The 19159-nt window shown below is 46.8% G+C and overlaps 1 protein-coding gene across 1 annotated transcript in view; it reads right to left on the minus strand.

Annotated features, from left to right (window-relative positions):
• Positions 1-8366: 8366 nt before the first annotated feature.
• LOC115324003 overlaps positions 8367-19159 on the minus strand; it is a 135873-nt gene continuing 125080 nt past the window's right edge. The window contains exons 12-15 of the mRNA XM_042292938.1: positions 11052-11279; positions 10668-10858; positions 9503-10470; positions 8367-8555 (exon numbers count right to left, since the gene is read on the minus strand). Of these exons, the coding sequence (XP_042148872.1) occupies positions 8367-8555; positions 9503-10470; positions 10668-10858; positions 11052-11279 (1576 nt within the window). The remainder of the gene's footprint in view (positions 8556-9502; positions 10471-10667; positions 10859-11051; positions 11280-19159) is intronic.

Consider the following 19159-nt stretch of genomic DNA (forward strand, 5'->3'; position numbering starts at 1 on the left):
CTTTGTTGTCGCGAATCATTTGCCCTTCGAACGGTCGCGAAGCCGTTGCGCCCGGCGTACCCTGCGCAGCATATTTCAGAAACCGTTCGCGCAGCACCGCAACCTTCTTACTGCGAGCGTCGGTGATTCATCGTGTGTTGAAAGTCGGATGATGTGCTGTTCGAGGTGTCTTTTATGTGCAACTCTTTCGTAAAAAAATTTGAAGTTTAAAAGCGCGAACCTAACAGTGTACAAACAGTTTTAAATTTATTGATACAAATATATTTATATATTTATAGATATATTTGTGTACATCGTGCGCAAAAAATAGTCGCGCTTAGTTCTTCATTCTAAATTATAATGTAAGTTATACGACGCAAAACATACTGTCGTCACACCTGCCCCGTTTAGAACCACTTTTGGACTGGACAGTTTCTTTAGAAGTTCGAAAGCTGACCTTCAAAAAGCTGTCCTGTTAAATCGGTAATGACAGCAAGGTAGACGCTATGCGTGTTTAAGGCCAATCCTGTCTCCGGTTAGGGTCACGTGACTACTGTCTCAAAGCTGGCGATAAGGCAGAGCACGGAACCTGCCTAAAGCACAAGGTCACGCATAACTTCTACTGCACTATCAACCTTGGGTAGAAGTGACGAATTCTCTCGCTCCGTTCGTTGTTGAGGGGCCCCTGAAGATAAGCCTTTGTAAGCGCACCCCACCCCGTTCTGGCCTGCTTGCTTTGTACTCCTTCTCTCTTTTTTCTCTCTCTCCCTAAGCTGAAGGCGCGGTTGCTGTGCGTACTCGCCGGACTTGAATCCGCTCTCTGTGCGCGGGTAACGGCAGAAGTGTGATCATGTGGTTTGACGGATGACACATTACCCGTTGACAAACTCGGAATGCCTGCGTCGCAAGGACCGGACCTAGTTTCGCGCGTGATGCGGCCTGCGGGGTGCAGGCCCGCTGTGGATTTCGCTTCTGTGGTAAATGGTATCTCGTTCGAAAAGTCCTACCCGTGTCGATTTCTTCAAAGAGGCCCAAGACATTCTTGTGAACAGTTTAGTGTCCGGTTCGGCAAATGGCAGCGTGTGCTACATTGTGTTGAATCTTCACGGATCACTTCCTTGTAGTTTTTTGTTTGAGTGGTTGTTCTGCAGTGCCCGTGTTGACATATAAGTCGGATTACATCTTTCAAGTCCAGTATTTTCAACGTAAGTGTGCTGCAACCTACTTGATGATCATTGTCGTTCTTGTATGGGCAATCTTCCGGATAACCTCTAGAATTGGGCATTGCCTATCTCCTGGCAGCTGGGAGAATAATTTTCCCGCAATCTTACCGACAGTCGCCTGCCATTATGTGTCTGAAATAATGTCACAACCGCAGGTAGAATACTGACTTTTTTATTCTACCTGCGTTTCGCAAAAACACGTTTCGTTGCCACCTTTCTGGTCGACATTTACGTTTCATCGACATCCGTTACGCGAATTATGCGCTGTAGGGGCATTTCGTCGCGCGTGTATTCCTGAGGCGCGTGCTCACCGAACCAGCCTACCCTTTCACGCCGCTTCATGCTAATCTGAAGCGGTTCATTGCAACAAAAAAAGAAGAAAAGAAAACATATTTTGAGTTTTTTTATGAAACATCGCGTGTTGATGAAACGATCTGTCTATGAAATGTAGTTCGATGAACTGATTGCACCGCCAATGAGGGGCGACTAGTGGTAGAATTTTGGCGAAACAATTCTGTCAGCTGCCGGGAGACTGGACACTACCCAAGAATTACCCCGGTTGTTGCTTGCTTTGCAGTCTTTTTAATTGTATCACAGCTGAGTAGTACCTCTTTACATATTACCAACTGCTGAGATTGTGCTTGTCTACAGAATAAGCTCTGTGTAATAAACTGTTAGGAGATTTCAAAACAATCCCTTGTGTCTGTTTACCTTCCTTTTTGCAAACAACTTGGCGAGGGCACTTGCAAAGAGCTGGGCGAGTGCAACGATGGCCAAAAATCAGCATGACGGCCAACATTGGATCGGGTCGCGCTTCCAGTGTTGTCCAATATTACGCCGGTCTTCGCCAATGTGGGAGCACCTTGGCTGGAACCATGGTTTAGCGATGGCCCAACATTGGCACGAATGATGGGGCCAACATCGGCTGGAACGATGGCTGAACATTGGCCCAACATTGGCACCGATCATTGGGCCAACATTGGAAAGGGTAGCGCTTCCAATATTGTCCAATATTGAGGCCGGTCTTTGCCAATGTTAGGCCAATGTCGGACCGACATTGGTGTGCTGCCTGGGTAGCCTCCCTGGTCTCAATTGTGCTGTAGCCACAGTTGCCCCTCTTCAATTTCAAGAGACACTCTCCTGCTTGTTTCTCGACCGCATTAAATCTGAATTCGATACTCTTCAGTCTTACGAGATGTGCTCACCTGCTCTAAGTCAAGTCAAAATCTCGCTGTATACGAACTTACATCTCTTCTCCACTATCTCAAGTTGTCCTCATTTGTTTGGCGTCCTGCCTGCGTTGCAGCCGAAGTTTCCTCTCTTTAATCTTTTCATCCGCTTCAATGGTTTTCTTGTTGCTACTTGCCTCTCCAGCTTTCAACAAACATGTTTTATGTTGTTCCGAACTACCCTAGGCACTTTGCTTTCACTGTGCCTCAGCACGCTTGCGTAATGTTCCTCTGGTGAGACCTGCTTTCGCATTCCGACAACGATAGATGATGCTCAAGTTAGGTTCACAGAGCTCTCCTCAGACGTGGCTATGCGCGACTGCGACCAGATGTGACACTCATTGCTATGGCAACAACGGCGTTGAGTCACTGGCACGTGCATCAACACAGCTCTTGCCTGCACCCAGTAACTCTTTCGCAAATGCTTGCCCATGTGTGCTCGCAGTGAAGCGGATACGATTCCCGGCTTACACCCAAACAGTTGTGGGTTTGAGGCACAGTGCCGGCGGCATGTTTTTCTTTTCTGAATTATAATGTGCCGGCACATGCTGTTTTCAAAAGCAGTTACAAATCCTCGGAACAACGGACGCCTAAAGTGCACATGCTTTGCTTATAGACACTATCGTATTTAAAAGCACTGAATTGCAAGTACAAAGCAACTGAGAGCTTACGTTCCTCATAGAAAGTAGACTGGGTGCAAAGTAGTATAATCATATTTTACTTTCAAACTAACTTAGGAGTACCTTTTAACACAATATTTAATCATACTATTTCGTTTACCTACACAGTGTTTGCTGCCAACAGGTATCGTCCTTTACACTAGAGTATGTAAAGGACGATATACCAATTATTTCCTGTACTGACAGTGAATACCGGATATCTTGTCAGGGGCGTCTGGAAGCATTTCTTCAGGGAGGGGGCAATCACAGGTATAGGGCTGAAACCTACACCCAAAAAAAAAAGGGGGGGGAGCGATTTAATGTGAACTATGTGTGGCTCAATTATGTGTTGGAGTTTATATTAAATGAATATCAAAACACCTGGACCTTTTTCTTTTCCAGATTGAGATGTCGCCATCCCCTGCAGTGCGTGGCAAGTACAAGAACAAAAAAAAGACAGAGGACAGGACGTCCAGTGTGTCGCTTGGGGAGCATGCCCGACTGGTTGAAAAGCTGAGGTCGGCAGAGCAGAGGGTGCTGAGCCTGGAGCAGGAGCCCCAGATAGAGAGGACGCTATCAAGAAGCAGCTGCTGGCTCTACTAGGTAAGCATAGAGGCACTTTCAGTTGCTTACCTCACACACTACACATTATGTGCTCACACTTTATCAGAGGGATCAAAAGTAATTTTAATTTTTTTTTGGTCGCAAACAGAAGTAAGCATATACTACAGGGGTGCCTCAATGTATCAATGAGTTTAAGAGGTGTCTATAATTCTCTTTTCTTCTATTAGGGTGCAAATGGAGCTTTGAGAGTTTGTTTCTTGTTGCCGATGGCGATGAGACCGTTTTGCTCGGCAGCACTTTTGCTTTGATTGAAGAAATATTTTTCTGCAGTTTGTCAAACAATCATGTCCATACCAAGACACCATGGTCTGTGCGCATAGATGAGGCTTGAAGTGAAAGTTTGTTCTGTCGGTCAAAACATTTTAAATATGCACTTTTCGATGAGCCCGGCCAGCACACATCCTTTCGTCATTGGGGAGAAAGGAGTTCTTTTTGTTGAAGAGGAGGGAGTGAGGAAGCTGGTCGTAGCCATGACCACAGCACCAACAAGGCTGAACTTTAATCGGGCGGCAGATTGTTCCTAGTGACGCAACCGTGCAACTGGTTAAAAGGTGAGCAGACGATCTGCTACAGCATTGGATTTCGTCAGAAAGATTGAGCTTATATCTCGCAAACCGTTGGAAATGCTTGGCATGAATATTCATTAGCTATTCACCGGTATTTTTTTGTAAACTAAACAACTTCTCTGCCGCCCACTGCCGGCGAACTTGAGCGCATTTCTTTTCTTCCTCTTTTTTTTCTTTGGTTTTGTTTCTCATCCTTTTGTTTTGTGTCCTGCAGGCGCTACTTTTCCAGTCCCGGTGTGTTACGGAAAAACAAATAAGCACACTGCCGGTAGTCTTCTGTGGCATGAAATACTATGAAGCCCTCATGCCATCAACGAACCAGGAAAGTGCTGAAGTCCGAATAATCAAGCTTGTCTGAATTTTTGGCGTCCGAAAAATCGGTTGACTCCTGTACCGTGTCTTGTTTCTAAAGAGTGTTTTATTATGTTGCAGTGGACAATGTCCCGTCTGGCGGTGTTGGGTCAGCTCCTCCAGCTTGCCCAGCAGTGGTTCCTGCAGCTGGCGCTCCTGCTTCAGTTCACGTAGTGCGAGCTGGTGTGGATCACGCTCGACCCGTACTTGCCGCTGATGCTGCTGCTCCAGCACCGGATCTTGTAGCAGGCCCGCCGGAGGCATTTTCCGAGTGTGTGCCAGTGCTTGCAGAGGTTGATGACGAGGTAAGCTCAGAATTTTATCGAATATTTATTCCAGATATTGGGCAAGTGACTAAATTCTATTGTTTCCACAGCTCTTTGAATGAGGTTATTTGTATGCATCCTTAAACTGAACCATCGGGCTGTTTCAAAATACTGATGAATGTAAAGAGTAGGGCCGGGCATTGATAAGATATTTCTTCCCAATTAATTGGCACTTTTCTGAAACGTTTTCTATCTAGTGTCCTTGTCTTATTTCGAGCTTTTTCATAAATCATGTACCAAGTAGCCCAATTAAAATTGTGTTATAATTGGTACCCTTCTTTCGCTTTCTCTCTTTACTCGGAACTCACTTAAACGGCCACTTACACCCCCCAATAAAAGTTTTCATTTTTTGCCAGCCGACTTATTATGGTTTCGAAAGACTACCAAATTAATCTTTTGCAACAGTCACATATATTTTTATAAAAGCCGAAAAACGCAACTGCTCAGAACCGAAACTGAAACCCGCGCACGGAGGTCGGAGAAGTGGAGAGGAGAGAGTGAGTGGGCGGAAGTCACGTGGCTACACCCGACCGTGAGCTTTTTTGTTTTCCCCTCCGTGTTTTTTTTGTGTGCATAGCAGACGACATGAGTGGCTGGAACTGTTCGCTATGCGATTCCTTTGCAGTTATGTTTGTTCCACTGTCTGTTCTGTACTTCAATATGAGTTGTTCTTAACATTGAGAAGTTGGAAATGAGTAGTGAGTGCCCGTGGTGAATTTCTGTGATCGGTTCCCAAAAGAATACCCCCAAGATGTTGCGTGAAGAGCTGCCTCGCATGTCCTGCGTCCAAAAAAAGTGTCATTGTGCGCCAGACGTCTGCACAAGTTTCCGAAAGATCAATAAGATCGGGACCAATGGCTGGCTGCATTTCCTGTAGAGCATTTCTATTTATTTCTAGGTTCACCTTTGCCATGGTGTCTTGGTGGAAAAGGACAAACTGTTCTACGTGAGGGAAGCCCGGGGAGACTCCATGTTCGTTAAAGAGGCCACGAAGTTAATCTTCGGCAGGGAGAACTTCTATGGGCGGAGTGTGACTGGGGTGCCATGCCGGCGCTTCAAGGGCGCCGTCGCCAAGAGGGCCCTGACTCCAGTCAAGCTGGCTGCAGTAAGTTCCCACTTCTCACAGATGTCTCATACTTGGTGAGTCACTCAAACCTTATGGCTTCTGAAGTTGCAACCTGCTACGTCAAAATTTATGTGATAAAATGTTCCAAGGCTTTCAGAACTTTCAGTGTTATAGGCTGTTGAAGGGTCACAGTTCGACTAGTTCGAGATTTAGGAACGTGAAGCTCCGAGCGCAAAACCGAAATGAAGAAGCCCTATCTCCCTGTTTGTTTTTACTATATATGAAGAAAACTATAGTGACATTGTCACGGTCATCTAGATCGCTTGGTGCTTTCTGATGTACGCACACTGAGGAGGTTTTACAGTAACATGCTCCGCATCGCAAATGTCTGCTAATCCCTGCAAGTTTTGTGGGAGGTCCATGATATCAGTGGCCCGCTCGCAGGACCTTCTGCTGAGGCACTCATTTTTTCTTTTGAAAGAAAAGCTGGCACTAGCAAAGTTCTGAAAGTGAGTCTGTTTCTTCACTAGAACTGCTGCAACCGAACTATGTTTGGCTCTGTCCTTTGAGTACTGCCCATTTTTTCTGAACTCCTTCTCATCGTGGGTGTTCCTCCTTTCTAGTGCTCAGTTTTCTTACCAGGGAACTATCTCGTATGAATAGACCATTGAAGGGTCGTAACACAGATATTAAATTAGTTAAATGATTCTTGATGTCAAATCTGTGTTGTCAATTTATATACATGCCCAGAACAACAATTGCGGGTCAAAATCTTTCTTTCGCACTAAAACTGCCGGTCGAGAATTGTGTGTTCAGAGTTCCTTTCAGTTGTTCCCATGGTGACATTGTTGGGCATGAAATAAGTTAGAGGTTGTAGGCAATCAGAGGCCCGTGTTCATAATTGAAAATACATATTTAGATTTATAGAACATACTTTTATTTTAGTTAACATGCAGGCGAGCTGGTTAAGGATAGATGTGGTAACCCGGGAACATGGGGAAAAAAAAGGGACAGACAGACACGAAGCTCCGGAGCTTCGTGTCTTTCCGTTCCTTTTTGTCCCCTGCTCCAAGGTCTATAATTTTCATAAACACTGAAATGCAAGGAACACACTGTTGCAAGCAAACTTTAAGTGCATAGTTGTGGAAAGTCACACTAGGTCTTTTCGATTTGCTTGAGCTGGCCGATCTAGTTCAAATAGTGTAAGAACTGACTCATTAGATTCAACCGGAAGTTGCTTGGACGCTGAACTGGCCTGTTCGATTTATTCCAGTGCTGCACGAGCTCAGCCTCAGTTCCACAGAATCTTGCGCTGGCCGAAGTCGGTTCAGCGTTCATGCAGAAACAGGTGGCAACTCTTCGGTCTTTCGGAAACCAATTACAGGGTCGTTTGTAACGCTGCAGCTTAAGGTCACGCAGCCGCAGCCCGACTTGCGCACTGCTTCTGCACTCCTCTGAACTCGGTCTGAACTGGTTCAAAACTTTCGGGCCGAATCATGCATGCCTGCTGTTGGGTCTACATCTTCAAAACTTTCGGGCCGAATCATGCATGCCTGCTCTTGGGGTCTACATGGTATCACAAGATATTAACAAAGCATAAATTGTAGTGGAAATTGCTTGCTTATAATTGCAGGAAGTAAAAATATTAAATTTTTCAGGAAACTGTAGATATATATGACTTATTGTTGTATTCTTTTCCCCTGCAGATGCCTTCAACAAGTACCTATGGAGGCATCCTCGAGAGGCCTCTCCAAGGAAGAGGACAGCTCGGGTGAATCTACTGCAGTATGCAAATTTGTTAATATCCTACTGCAGGATATGAACTAGAAGTTTGACTTCTAAGCTTGCTTAGAGGTTAAGCTTCTTGTTGGTGTTCTGCAGATGCCAATTTGCGTTCACTAAATACATATATAACCTGAAATGACCTGGCTCATGCTCATTCTTTGCATGACAAATGCCTGCGAATTGTTAAACCTGCAAAGATACATCCATCCGTTTGCAAACGTTGGACACCATGTTGATTCCTATTACTGCATCAGAACGGATAAACCTTTAAAGATATAGGTTTCTTTATCTGAACAGATGAACATGCATAGATATCGGTTCCTATATCTAAATAGGTCAACCTGTAAGGTATGGGTTCCTATATATAAACGGGTCAACCCGTACAGGCACGGTTTCCCTTATTTAAGCGGGTCAACCCGTACCGGTACGGGCCCCGTATCCGAACGGGTTCCTGTATCTGAATAGGTCAACCTGTACAGGTACGGGTTTCCAGTAGCATACGGGAGACCCGTATCCCATAACACCGTATGAGATATACGGGTCAACCAGTATGAATTTTTATACGGGTTTTTTCAGTAGGGTCAAGAGTGGCAGTTCCATGCACCACCGCTGCCACAGCTCGGAAAGGTCGTCAGGCAGCTCCGCATCCCAGCCGATTTCACGTTCCCACAGCTGCTGGAATATGATCTTGACCCGAATCATGTACGGAGCGATAAGGCCCAGGGGGTCGAAAACTCGAGCCGATGCCTGTAGCACAGAACGCTTGGTGTTTGCTGTAGTGCTGACGAAATGCAATACTCCTTCCATGGGAATCAGCAATTTGTCTTGGTTGTGCCGCCAAACGAGTCCGAGAACCTTCCTTGGTTCTTGGGATGCTTGTGGTTCCTCGGTCTCATCAAATCCACACTGTAGTTCCGCAGCATTGGACGCCCACTTGCGGAGTCGCATTCCGGCTTCACCATGATTGCGTTGGCCTCATTGTGAATCTGTCTGGCTTCACCAACGTCGGAGGCTCCGATAAGTAGGTCGTCCACGTAAGACGCATTCCGCAAACGATCAGCTGTCTCCCTGTGTTGCTCCTTCACGTTATCCAGGTGGTGCATTAGAGTTGCGGTCAATAGAAAGGGGCTTGAGGTGGTCCCCAACGGCACTCTGGTCATTCTTCATTCTTCGATGTTTGCTGCTGGTCCTGATGTTGGCTTCGTTTCGAACCACAAGAATCGGAGAGCATCTCTGTCCTCTGTGCGAACGTCTATCTGCAGGAACGCCTTCTCAATGTCAGCTGTGATGGCGACCTGAAATAGCCTGAATCGCACCAAGATTCCCACCAGGTCGGCGTTAAGCTTGGGGCCCTTTGCCAGATGTTCATTCAGTAAGCTGCATCCCGGCCTATGTGATGACGCATCGAACACGATCCGGAGTCTCGTGGTGCTGGAGCAGCTGCGTACTACTGCCTGGTGCGGCATGTAGTAAACTCGTTGAGTGTCAGCTTGAGGTGCCCGCTAGGGCACCTTTTCCGCATGCCCAGCCGTCATGTAGTTTCTGATAGATCGGTCGTACTCATCAAGAAGCTGCTCGTTGCGGGATAGTCGTTTGAGGAGCCCCTCCAGTCGTTTGTGAGCCATGACTCGATTGTCTTGGAGGTCTTGTCCAGCCTCCTTCCACGGCAATGCAACTTCGTAACGTCCGTGTACCTTCGTGATTGTGCGTTCAAACTGTCTTTTTACAGCCTCCAGTTCCTCGCTGTCGGTTTTCGGCTCATCCGTAATTCCGAGGCTATCGAGCTCCCAAAAGCGACGGAGTGTCGCCTCATTTTCGTCCTGCGCCCGCGTGTTGATCTTCAGAACGCAAACCATCGTGTTTGTACTACCCGACAGGGTGCTGTGCAAGGAAATCGGACCCTGGGTGGTCCAACCGAAAATTTTCTCGATTGCGACCATGCTCTCATTCTCTCTGAACAGACGAACCTCGCCTCGGGTGACCTTCCAAAGCTGGTCCGATCCAAGAAGAAAACTGATGCCACGTCGGGGCTCCGTACCTTGGGTCAGTGTCATGTCCGCGATGAGTCCTCCGTCAGCCTCGATGCTTCTCACGAAGTCGTAGTCCACCGGCACTTGCAGGATGTCGTTGCGAATGGAAGGTACTTCGATAGCCTCGAGGACACACTCTTTTCCGTCATGCTGACTACGAAGGCGCACCTCAGCCAGCCTGCGTCGTTGGGCGCGTGTCGATGTTTCCCCGAAGGTGTTCAACTGAAGGTTCGCAGTACGGATCACTCGGAGATTTAGCTTTCTTGAGACGTCCGTGTGTATGAAAGTCCGCTGGCTTCCTTCGTCGATGACGCCTCGCAAGTGGCTGGTTGCACGATCTCCTACGGCGGAAGCTCGGAAAGTCTGCAGAAGCACCCCCGAGTCCATCGTAACGTTGGAGTTAACGACGCTTGCGGTGTTGAGAATGGTGTTAACACTTTTCGGTGGGGTCCAGTTAGGGTCACACATCGAGCTTGCATGCCTTCCTCCACATGACGCACACTTCACCTTCCGTCGGCAGTCTTTGGCGCGGTGTCCTCTGGTTGTGCATCGGAAGCACCTCATGTCTTCTGCCAACCTCCTTTTCTTCTGTTCAAGTACGAGGTCGCCAGAGCAGGACTCAGATTGATGTTCTGCAGATCGGCAGAAAAAGCAGCCGAGTGCGTTTGCGTTCAGTACAGCTGCGGTTGGCCACGTCGCGTGTCCCCGCCGTTCGATGTAGCCTCACGAGCTGGGGTCTGCCTCGGGTGGCGAGTCTCTGCGGCAATTCCGACTCTCTCCCTGCTCTCTACCTCGACATGAAGAAACCCAAGAATCTCGGCGAGCTCACCTTCGGCATCTTTGGATTGCAGCGGTGAGGGACAGATCCTTGCAGAGGAGAGCGAGTCGATTGAGCGGCCGGCGTCTTGTCCTGTTGCATTCGGTGACGTTGGATTTCTCTCCGACGTCCCGGACGCCCCGTAGGCGGTGTTGCCCGACGGCCGCCTGTGGTAGTTCAGCACAATCACCTCCGGCAGGGCCCTGAGAAGAATATCCGACATCATTGTGAAGTTAAGTCGACGATTCCACACCGAGACCTCTTAGCCCTCGGATATTGGTCTGCACATGGTCGTAGATTTTCCTCAGTCCCCTTGTGTCATTCGCGGACGCCACCGGCGGCAGAGATCGGAGCTTCGCCAGATGGTCTTGTTCAATTCTTCGCCTGTCGCCGAACCGCTGCGTCAGGATGTGGATGGCAATGTCGTCCTGCGTCTGTAGTCCTGCGTTTGCGGCAGCAGCTGGCCCGGTGACGAGTGTGCGAAGGTAGTGGAACTCTTCCGATCGTGTGATGCTGTCGTTGTTGTAAACAGCACCACTGAATTGTTCCCAAAAGCTCTGCCAACCGCTGACATCTCCGTTGAATGTCAGGAGTCGCAACTTCGGGAGCTTCACTCCGCTTGTCCTGTTGGGAGGAGGTACTGAAGCTGTCGCCGATGTGGTCTCGTTCAAGGGCGCCGGCGTTGACAGTCTTTCTTTTTTTTTTTTGTTTTTGTCGTAGCGATGCAATTTTGCAACCCAGCAGCGCTCGAACTCGGGTGGCGTCGTCGTCGTATTCGGATACAGTCGCGTATTCCGCGACGAGCTCTTCTAGTGGCACTTGATCCTCGATCTCCGCATTTAGAGACCGAAGCGACTGGTTGCATGCGCTGATTCGTTCTCGCCAGGCAGTCACCGTGGCCAGATCCGCTGTCTCCAGTCCCGCCGACGCCTCGCTGATGCGCCTTGTGGTTTGCTCCCGTTTGACTCCACGTTTTCCTTTAAGCCACTCCATCGTTTGCCGTTCACGAACACGCACCCAGCTCTTTTACAGCGTTCCAGTGGGGCGGTCACAAAGATAAAAACCGCTCACCTCGTTCGATGTTCTGTCCCGGGTTCTGTCCCCCTACCGAAGGAGCAGCATGGTACCCATGCAGCTCCTGTGAAAGGAGGTGTCAAGACAAGCTTGGGTGACTCCTCGCCCAGTTCGTCCGCCACTCCTCCATCCGGTCGTGGCCGGGGTTTTCCCCCGCGCATGCCAGGCCGGACCAGCTCTGTCATGCTCCATCCATCGGACACTTCCCAGGACATGGAGATAGCAACTGATGCTGACAGTCAGTCTACTCCTGGGTCCGACCAGGACGGTATGGAATGGGAGACAGCTTCTCGTAAATCTAAAAAGAAGCAACCTGTAGTAGCGCCCAAGTGATAGCTTCGATAGCTGTTTTATTGTGATCACATCTTCCACTTAGCTCGAGTTCGCTCTCCATAGTTTTATTTCTTTTGCTAGGTTTTATCTCCTTATATTTACATATTTACACACTTTTTAATAGATGACAAAGTTACATTTTATGCAATGGAACTGTCGCGGTATTTTAAGAAATATTGATGATGTCAATCATTTCATGGATGAGCTTCGACCCATCGCTCTTGCCTTGCAAGAAACCCATCTTCACTCTAATTCTTTTAACATTTTAAGGCGCCATTAGGTTTTCAGGAAAGACCGTCCCGCTTCCACTCCTTCTGGTGGTGTTGCAGTAGTTGTGCAGAGTGGAGTCGCTTGCTCTCAAGTTCCACTCCGCACACCTCTGGAGGCTGTTGCAGTGCGTCTCCTCGTGGACCGCCTCGCAACGCTTGTTTCTTTATACTTGCCACCAAATATTCCTTTGGATCTTCAAGAACTGCAGGGACTTGTAGGACAGCTTCCTCAACCGTTTTTAATTTTGGGTGATTTTAACGCTCATCATCCCATGTGGGGTAGTACCCGTCAAGACTCCCGGGGTAGAGTTATTGAACGTCTTTTGTTGTCTTCTGGGCTGTGTCTTTTTAACGGGAAAGAACCAACTTTTCTTAGTGCGACACACAACTCATTCACATCTATTGATCTTTCTATCGCTTCACCTTTATTACTTCCTTGCTTTTCATGGAAGGTTCTTCATAACCCTTTTGGAAGTGATCATTATCCTATTGTTTTAGAAAGTAGTGTTCCATTGCCTAATCTTTTAAAGCGTCCCCCTAGGCGGAAATTAGACAAGGCTGATTGGACACTTTTTAATCTTCACTGCACTTTAGATCCTTCGATTCTTTCTTCTATGTCACCCGAGAACGTTACACTTCATGTTACTGAGCAGATACTAAGGGCTGCTCAGCGCTCTATTCCACAAACTTCTGGCAATGTGCCAAAAAAATGTAAACCTTGGTGGAATAAGGAGTGCGCCACAACCCTGGCAGATCAAGACAGGGCCTGGGAAAGATTTCGTAGATATCCCACTTCGCACAACCTTGTGGAGTTCAAGCGCCGAAAAGCCAAGGCTCGTTGGACTAGGAAGCGGGCAAAACGGAAGTCTTGGATGAAGTACCTGTCTTCTCTAACTAGTTTTGTCCCTGCCAAAGAGGCCTGGGACAGATATAGGAAAGTAAATGGGGATTATAGGTGCTTTGCCATCCCAACTTTTAATGCTCCTTGTTCGTCATTAAAATACATAGCTAACATCCTCGGAGAACATTTTTATAATTCATCCAGCTCAGCCAACTACAGTGCTAACTTTGCACAGTTTAAAGCCCGTGCGGAGCAACAAAAGCTAGTCGTAACTGGAGGAAAGGCAGCCTCTTATAATCGGCCTTTTACGCGATATGAACTTGAGATGGCCCTTAATGTAAAAAAGCTATCTGCTCCTGGGCCCGATGGGCTTCACTATGAAATGCTTCGTAACCTGTCCACGGAATCCCTTGAAAACCTTCTTCTTTTTTTTAATTCCTTATGGAAAAAGGCTTGTTTTCCTCAGACTTGGAGGCATGCACATATTATTCCCCTTCTAAAACCTAATAAAGATCCTTCACAGCCATCAAGTTACCGCCCAATCGCACTGACGAGCTGCCTCGGAAAAACGTTTGAAAGGCTGATAAACAGGCGACTGGTTTATGTATTGGAACAACAGAGGGCCTTTGATAACAACCAGTGTGGATTCCGCCGAGGTCGTTCTACTCTCGATCACATAGTACGCTTGGAAACTGTGATACGTGAGGCATTTGTAAACCGGCAGCACTGTGTCGCAGTTTTTTTCGATTTTGAGAAAGCATATGATACAGCGTGGAGACATGGGATTCTTCAAGATCTGTATGCATGTAATATCCGTGGCCGTATGCTGCAATGCATAAGGGAATATCTAACAAACAGGACTTTTCAAGTTCGTCTTGGCTCCAACCTATCTGACTCCTACGTGCAAGAAAATGGAGTCCCTCAAGGAGGAGTCTTGAGCGTGACTTTATTTGTGCTAAAAGTCAATTCAATTGCACGACTGCTACCCCCTTCTGTTTCATATTCCCTTTACGCTGATGATATACAGATCTCGTCTTCCTCTTGTAACCTTTCCAGCTGTGAGCGCCAATTGCAGATAGCCATAAACAAACTTTCCAAGTGGGCTGACGAAAATGGGTTTCGGTTCTCTGCATCCAAAACAGTTTGTGTGCCCTTTTCTTTGCGTCGTGGGCTGTCATTGGACCCATCACTGGAACTAAATGGAAACCCTGTGCCTGTCAGGAAAGAGCACAGATTTCTTGGTGTGATATTTGATAAAAAGCTTAGTTTTATTTCACACCTGAAAGCCTTAAAAACTAAATGTCTTCAGTCTATGAATCTTTTGAAAGTTCTATCTCACAAGTCATGGGGTTCTGACAGAAAATGTATTCTACGGTTGTACAATGCCCTTGTAAGATCTCGTCTTGACTATGGTGCGATAGTGTATGAATCGGCCCGGCCATCTGCCCTCAAGATGTTGGACCCAGTTCACCACCTGGGGTTGAGACTAGCAACTGGTGCTTTCCGAACATCCCTTGTCTCCAGTTTATATGCAGAAGCTAATGAGCTATCACTGAACAAACGACAAACCTATCTTAGCCTAACGTATGCTTTTAAGATTCTGGCTGACCCTCAACCCCCTTATTCTTCCCTTACAAGGTCGAGGTTTTCCCGTCTCTTTAACAACAAGCCAAGCATTGTGACACCATTAAGCTCCCGCATTGAAGAACTTTGCACTTCACTGCATCTTTTATTGGACCAGGTCGGCCTCATTCGAAATGTCGACGACCGTATTCCACCCTGGAAGACACTGCCAGTTGCCTGTGACTGGTCGCTCACAAAATTTAACAAACATGGCATTTCCCATGCAGTAATACTGCAAGAGTTTTGTGAAGTACAAATCAAGTATGATGGTTATCTTCATGTTTACACAGATGGCGCCAAGACTTCATCTTTCGTTGGCTGCGCTGTGTATTCAGAACGCTTCTCTAAAGTTAAGCGACTTAATTCGTTTGCTAGCATTTTTACTGCAGAACTCTATGCAGTATCAATGGCAATAGACTACATTCTACATAAGAAAATAACTAGGGCTGTTCTTTTTGTTGATTCTCAAAGTGTGATTGTTGCAGTTCGCTCTGTTAAAGACACTAAAAACATGCTTGTACAACAAATTTAGAGTAAACTCAACGCTGCTCTACATGATGGTCAAAGCATAACATTTTGTTGGGTACCTAGGCACGTTGGCATAGAGGGCAACGAGAAGGCCGACAGGCTTGCAGGGTCCGTGGGAAACCTTGTCCAATCGTCTTTCTGTTTACCATATCAGGATATAAAGCCTTTAGTAAAGTTATCACTTTTTCGTTGTTGGCAGTTGGAATGGGACAGGGAGTGCGGAAACAAGCTCCACGTTACAAAGCCTGTTCTTGGAGCTTGGGAAAGCTCTTCATGCAAGAGTCGTCTTTATGAAACCTTGCTGTGCCGTCTGAGAATTGGGCATTCTTTCATCACTCATAAGTACCTAATTTGGGGGGAAGATCCTCCTATTTGTGATCAGTGTGGTGATTCTCTTACAATTTTACACATATTCTGGTCCTGTCCCGCTCTGGAGCCCACGCATCGTATTTATTTTCCCGAGTTGTTTCAACAACAGATCCCGTTTTATCCGGCCCTCCTGCTGGGGGAGAGTCCCATAGTCCCTTTTAGCAGGGTAATAGACTTTCTTACTAGCATTGGCATTTTATACAAAATATAGCTTTACCAAATCCTAGGTTGCACTTTGTTAAAACTCTCACCAAAGCATGCTGATTGTTACTATCGTTTGGCGCAGATGGCCTCGTAGCTCTTGCGCCATTAAACCCCCAAAATCAATCAATCACGCACCACATTCCAGGGTGCCACGCAGACTGTGTTCTGTATTAAGTTAAGTTCGTTCAGACGAAGTTGAAGTGAGGAACAAAATTGCTCTATACGAAAACTTAACGGTCTGACAATGCTTGGCTTATTTTTAAAGAGACGGTAGAATTGAGACCTTCGTACTGAATGATACGTTGGGTGATCAGGGTTTGCTGGGATCCTAGACGCGTAAGTTAGGCTGAGGTATTGACGTCTTTTACACACCGACATCTTATTTGATTCCGCATACAAACTAAGTAAAGGCGATGTCCGAAAAGCACCTGTTGCCAACCGCAAGCCAAGATGATGTACAGGATCCAACGTCTTGAGAGCAGATGGGCGCGCTGATCCGTACACCACGGCGCCATAATCAAGACGAGATCGCACAAGCGCGGTGTACGAATGCAACAGACATTTCCGATCCGACCCCCATGATTTATGAGCCAAAACTTTCAGAAGGTATGTGGAACGGAGGCAAATTTTCTTGAGAAATTTCAGGTGGGGAATGAAGGTAAGTTTTTTGTAAAATATGACACCAAGAAACCTGTGCTCCTTCCTAACGGGGATCAGAGTACCGTTTAGTTCCAAAGCTGGGTCTAAGGAAAGCCCGCGACGTAGGGAGAAAGGCACACAGACTCTCTTTGCAACAGAGAACTTGAAACCATTTTCGCTGCCCACTTACAAAGTTTGTTTATAGCCAGTTGTAACTGCCGCTCACAACTAGAAAGATTGCAAGAAGATGAGGAGATCTGTATATCGTCAGCATAAAGAGAGTAGGAAATGGACCGAGGTAGTATTCGTGCGAGAGAATTCATTTTCAGTATAAACAAAGTGACGCTCAAAATGCCTCCCTGTGGGATCCGTTTTCTTGAACAAAAGGTTTAGACAGGGTGTTGCCAAGCCGGACTTGAAAGGTTCTGTTTGTTAGAAAGTACTTAATGCATTGCAACATCCTACCACGGATATTGCAAGCATACAAGTCTTTCAGGATACCATATCTCCAAGTGGTATCATACGCCTTGTCTAAGTCAAAAAACACTGCAACACAGTGCTGCTTGTTCACAAATGCCTCGCGTATAACGGTTTCCAGGCGAACCAAATTATTGAGAGTAGATCGACCTCGGCAAAACCCGCACTGATTTTTGTCAAGGACCTTTTGCCTTTCTAATATGTATACTAACCACCTGTTTATAAGCCTTTCAAATGTTTTCCCGACACAGCTCGTCAGAGCAATGGGACGGTAACTTGATGGTAGTGAAGGGTCTTTCTGTGGCTTTAGGAGCGGGATGACATGTGCATGCTTCCAGGCATGGGGAAAGCAGGCTTTTTCCCACAATAAAAAAAGAACAAGAGAAGACTTTTCAGGGACTCAGAAGAAAGGCGACGAAGCATTTCATAATGAACTGCGTCGGGCCCTGGAGCAGAAACCCTCGTTATGTCAAGTGCCATTTCAAGTTCACACAGCGTAAAAGGCTGGTTATAAGGCTCAGAGTCTCCTCCAGACATGGATATGTTTTCTCGCTCTGCACGAGATTTAAATCTACTGAACGAATCACTGTAGTTCGCCGAGCGGGATGTGTTATAAAAATGTTCACCAAGGATGTTGCCGTTGTCAACTAAAGATGAAGAAGGGGCATCAAAAGTAGGAATCTCAAAGCACCTATAATCTCCATTTATTTTCCTGTATCTATCCCAAACCTCCTTGGCAGGCACAAAACTATTTATAGAAGAAACATACTTCATCCAGAATTTCCATTTTGACTGCTTCCTGGTCCAACGGGCTTTAGCTTTCCGCTGCCTGAACTCTGCGAGATTGCATGATGTTGGATATCTGCGAAGTTTGCCCCAAGCCCTGTTTTGATCCGCTAAGGTTGTGGCACACTCCTTTTTCCACCATGGTTTGCATTTTTTTGGCACATTACCAGAGGTTCGTGGAATAGACACCTCAGCAGCATTTAGTATCTGCTCAGTAATATACAGTGTAGCATCTTCGCGTGACATAAAAGAAAGCAGAGAAGGGTCCAAGGTGGAATGTAACCCAAAAAGTGACCAGTCAGCTTTATATAACTTCCACCTAGGGATACGTTTCAAAAGTGAGGGTAGCTGAACAACGCTCTCTAAAACAATCGGAAAGTGATCACTGCCAAAAGGGTTGTTGGAAACATTCCATGTAGAGCAAGGAAACAATGAGGGGGATGAGATCGTCAGATCTATGGATGTAAATGTGGTGTGAGCTGCACTGAAAAATGTTGGCTCTCTCCCATTAAGAAGGCATAGCGCAGATGCCAATAAAAAACGTTCAAGTACACCTCCACGAGAGTCTTGACGAATACTACCCCATAGGGGGTGATGGGCATTAAAATCGCCTAGAATCATAAAGGGTTGTGGGAGTTGACCTACAAGACCCTGCAATTCACTAAGATGTAATGGAGTGTTAGGTGGTAAATAAAGTGATACTACAGTTATGAGGCGATCTAAAAGAAGGCGCACTGCCACGGCTTCAAGTGGTGTGCAGAGTGGGACCTCAGAGCAGGCAACCCCACCCTGTACAACCACTGCCACGCCACCAGAGGGCGTGTCACTAAGACGGTCTTTCCTAAAGACCCGGTGACGTCTTAAAATATGAGGAGAGCGGTCATGAAGATGAGTTTCCTGAAGAGCAAGAGCTATCGGCCGAAGCTCATCCATGAAATGATTACATCATCAATATTTCTTAAAAGTCCGCGACAGTTCCATTGCATAAAATTTACTTTTGTCATTTATAAAATGTGTATATATCGGAAAATGTAAATTAATAAAACTCGGTAGTTAAAAGGTTAAAACTCAGGAGAGAGACCACTTGGATTACTTCGGCGCAGTAACCGGTTTTTTGTTCTTCCCTGCACGGGTCTGCGTCTGCCACTCCATACTATCCGGGTCAGAAGCAGGAGCAGCCGAATCGTCTAACTCCATGGACAAGTCTGCCTCTTGAGTTGTGTAGCTGGTGTTAGTCAGCGTTTTCTTTCGACTTGGATCACGGGGAGCCAGGCCCCGGCCGCGACCAGCCGAGGAGGCAGCGGAGGTGCTGGGCAGAGCATCTTTCAACTCTGCCTGCTCCGACCCCTCGGGTACTGGGG

This window comes from Ixodes scapularis, unplaced genomic scaffold (assembly GCF_016920785.2).
Source record: "Ixodes scapularis isolate PalLabHiFi unplaced genomic scaffold, ASM1692078v2 PGA_scaffold3__209_contigs__length_174095766, whole genome shotgun sequence".
Taxonomy (NCBI): Eukaryota; Metazoa; Arthropoda; class Arachnida; order Ixodida; family Ixodidae; genus Ixodes; species Ixodes scapularis.